Source organism: Echinops telfairi, unplaced genomic scaffold (assembly GCF_000313985.2).
Source record: "Echinops telfairi isolate 266 unplaced genomic scaffold, ASM31398v2 ScPeMD7_3533;HRSCAF=4204_0, whole genome shotgun sequence".
NCBI lineage: Eukaryota > Metazoa > Chordata > Mammalia > Afrosoricida > Tenrecidae > Echinops > Echinops telfairi.
The window spans coordinates 86,871,022-86,875,261 of record NW_022107431.1 but is presented as its reverse complement, the minus strand read 5'-3'; the positions used below and the strand labels follow the sequence as shown (position 1 = coordinate 86,875,261).

Below are 4,240 nucleotides of genomic sequence, written 5' to 3'. Positions count from 1 at the left end.
AATCAACTTCATGGTAACTGGTTTTTTACAAGTCTAACACAAAGTTATCGGTTAAGTAACATGAGACTGTCACAATTTTTCTTTTCTACTCTCTCTAGCACACTAACAAATGCGGTTGTTTTTAATGTTCATTTAAAAATATATTTATTATTTTATGAAGAATCTCACTCATAATGTTTTCAATTATATTAACTCTCTAACATCCCTGAAAACAGATGGTGTTTCTGCTCCCATTTTATATAGGAGGAAATCAGATGTTAAATTTTGAATGAAAGAGCACAAATACCATCACCATAAGATAAGACAGCATAATGTGAATTACTAGAAATTTAAGATGGATAGATGGATGGGTGGGTGGGTAAATAGATAGACTGCTTTCTTTGTTAAAAGCTTTGTTTTGTCTTTTTAAGGAATCTAATTTCTTCAGTGTTTTTAGAGTCTTAAATATGATAATCATAGGGTTTTCCCCCCTATTTTCTGTATTAATAGTTAGAGCAATTTAAAACTAAAATTATTATATAATTAATAAAAGATACTTACATTGAATTTAATTATGTCATATATCAAATATCTGGGAACAGCCTGTCCATTTACTTTGTCAATAATCATCTCCTTGAAAGAGAAAAAAAAACAAGTATCTTCACATTCTAATAGCAACTTCTTTAGTTTTATTGAAATAGGACACACAGAAAACATATCATAAGTATAAAACTTGATGAAATTTCACAAAGTGAATACACTTCACCACAGACTAAGTCAACACAAAGTCAACACCCAAGTCTAGTCTACCGTGCATTGATTCTATCCTGAAATAAAAACATATCTCATTACATTGTCTTACATTTGAATTACTGTGCTATATTTTGTTTTATGTTTGAATTCCTAAGCTATTATTAAGATGAATAATCTATAGATTTCAAATGATGAAAGCCAGAGTTATTATTCTAATAATTTTAATCCTCAATGCATTAAATTCTGTCATGCTAATTACTTCAATCATAAAGCTACAGATAAAAAATAGCTGCCTTGCTACATATTTAATCCCTTTGTGATCCAGATGGCATTTCTTAGTTGTACTTCTACTGGATGTTAACAAAAAGGTACAGAGGGTATGAACAGATCGATGCAAATCTATCACAGCCACTAAACAACATAATCTGTATTCTGGCAGAAAAGAGATAAAAACAATAAAGGCTGATTTTAAGTCTATATACAGGAATTTATAGTCTTTTTTTATTCTTAAAAATAGTTTAAGCGTAGAAATGTTTCCTTCTTCAATTTCTAGGAAAATAGGCAATTTTTTTGTTATCTAATTTCATGAAAAGACATTCACATACAACCACATGAAGTGGCAAAAAGCACATTAAAATATAATTTGCTATCATTAGAAAGCATTAACAATTTGTTTCCTGAACATGTTCATCTAAGTTACATTTATTTATGGTTATCTTTCTTTCACTTGACATAAATCACTTTATATCCATTTATATGAATATATATCAAATTTATATTCATTTGACATACCATATACACTCATGTATAAGCCGAGTTTTTCAGCACATTTTTAATGCCGTTTTTGTGGTAAAATTAGGTGCCTCAGCTGATATTCGTGTCCGCTTATACTCAAGTATATACGGTAAATACTTTCCTTCCGCATTTTTTAATGTATCATTTTTGTTTCTGAGCATTTTATAGGCCAACAAGGCATGCAAATAATAGGCTTCAATTAATTAGTCTTTTCAAAAATGTATGATTGGAAGTGGACTTCAGGTTCAGATAGCATACATCACAGAATTTCCTTCCCAAATTACCTAATGAAACAAAAACTTTTTTCTTTAGCATTTTTTATGAAGGGAAAAATATATAATCAGCAAATAAAAATAAAAACTGTAAAAACTGACATCCAAGGAAACTGCCAAACATTGCAGTAAAACAAGCAGTACAGAATTTCTACGGCTATCTTTATGGGAGTAGAAAGCTGGGTGCTTCAAACTGTGGGTCCTGCACTTAGCAGTCCACCAGGGCTTCTGACAAACTCCTGATAATTTTCACAATGACACTCAAATGCAGACAGAGGCGACCTCGGAGGTCTCCTGGTGTTGCCACTCCACTCCCCTTTTAACTGTTAAATAGTTAAACACTCTTTCTGCCTGAAGTAAAGACTCCAGAACCAACAATCAGAAGCATTAATGGAAAAATAATAACCCCCAAACAACTGAAAAAGATTAATCACAAAAGTAAAAAGATAATAATGGTATACAGAGATTCTAACCAAGACCCAGAACCTCAGCTGAGCCCTTCCCAATGAAGGGCTCTTATCATGTTCCCTTCCCTACAGCTGTCACATCATTGCCAAAAAAAAACCAAAATCCAGTAAATTCTAACTCAGTACAGAAGTACCCCACTAGAGTTGCAAGACTGAACACCTTTATGGAAGTGGACTGCCACACCTTTCTCCCACACAGCAACTACAGACCAAAGATCTTTCAGTTCGCAGCAGTGTTTAACAAATACACCACCATAGTTCCTATCATTGTCGTGAGCTACAGAATGGTTGGTAAACATTAAATACCCAACCTTAAAATTTACATTCGGGGAAAAATTACACTAAGCTTCTATTTGGGGCCAGAATATAGTAATAAAGAATGAATCTACCCATGAAACAAATTAAACAATAGAAACAATAAAATCCTTCACTACTGTAACTGGAGGCTTAAATTTACTCTTCACCAGGAGCCCTGGTGGTGGCGTACTTATACAATGGTCTGCTAACCATAGGTCAGCAGTTTGAAATCACCACCATTCTGTTGGAGAAAGACAGGGCAGGGCTTTCTACTTCTGTAGAGAATTACAGTCCAAAAATTGACAGGGCAGCCCTACCCTGTCCTAGAGGGTCGCTATGAAGCAGCAATGGCCCTGTGGCAGTGAGTTTGGTTTTCTAAGTTTTCTACTTTGAGGAGGCAGCTCTTCCTACCTCTTCATATTCTGAGTGCCTTCCATCCTGAGGGGCTCATCTTCTTGCACTAAATCAGACAGTGCTCTGTTGCTATTCAGTGTGTTCAATGGCCTCCCTGCGCCACACACATACACACACACCCCAAAAATAGATCACCAGGTCCTTCCTTCCTAATTTGTCTTAGTCTGAAAGCTCTGCTGAAACCTGTACTCCATGGGTGCCTGTTCTTTCTAGTATCTCAAACCTGGGTGGCATCACTTCTAGCAACACAGCAACAAAGAAGCCATCATTAGTATGACAAACTGGCAGAGGAAGTGGTGGTATAATCCAATAGGTGATAATAATATTGTAAATTAAACAGTGGTGATAACTACTAAATCTGATGAACATACGAAAACTTTTCAATTCTTTACTTGGGTGTGTGAATATCTCAATAGAAAAAAAGAGAAAAATTACGAATAATAAAACAATACACCTAAGAGCAGTTGTTCAGACTAAAGGAAAATAAGCAAACCTCAGATACACAGAAACTACCACCACCAGAAAGGATAAATACAGAGATATAAAAGAACTTCCTCAACCTAGTAAGAGCCATTTACAAAAGAAAACTCATACTAAGCATCACTCTTGATGGTAAAGGACTGAGTTCTTCCTCACCAAGAAAAGGAACCAAACTGCTCTGTCAATTCTATTCAACACAGTATGGAAGCCAGGGGAAGAAAGAAGAAGGCATGGAGAAAAGAGGAAGGAAGGAGAGGAAAAGAGGATAAGCTGATCAGAACATTCTTACAGCTATGGAAAGGACTAAAAATTGGGATTTCAGGACTTATCACAGACCGAAAGCAATCAACACAACAGAGCACTGACCTAAGGGTGATATGCACGCAAACTCAGTCACTACCATGCAGTCAATTCAGACTCCCAGCAACCCTGAGACAGAGTAGAACTGTGCCTGTGGGTTTCCAGGAGATATAAAAAGTCTCCGCTTTCTCCCTTGGAGTGGCTGAAACCCACTATACCACCAGGAATCCTTAGGATAACATCGAGATAATATAAAATTGAGTCCAGAAATAAATCTTTACAGTAACAGAGAACAGACTTGTTGACTAAGGTACCAAGACAGTTAACGGAGAGAGAATAATTTGTTGGTTTGTGTGTTGGATCCTGTGCTAGACAGGGTTCTCAAGAGAGATAAAACCAAATTGCTGATAACTTAATATATTTATTTATAAAGATAATTAGATATATAACACAAGAAATGAACTGTTAAATTATATACAGATA

The 4,240-nt window shown here is 35.2% G+C and overlaps 1 protein-coding gene across 2 annotated transcripts in view; it reads right to left on the bottom strand.

Moving 5' to 3' along the window:
- RNGTT (RNA guanylyltransferase and 5'-phosphatase) overlaps positions 1–4,240 on the bottom strand; it is a 279,701-nt gene that overhangs the window by 190,381 nt on the left and 85,080 nt on the right. For both annotated transcript variants that reach the window (XM_045294543.1, XM_004696250.4), the window contains exon 10: positions 541–612. In XM_045294543.1, coding sequence (XP_045150478.1) covers positions 541–612 — 72 coding nt within the window. The remainder of the gene's footprint in view (positions 1–540; positions 613–4,240) is intronic.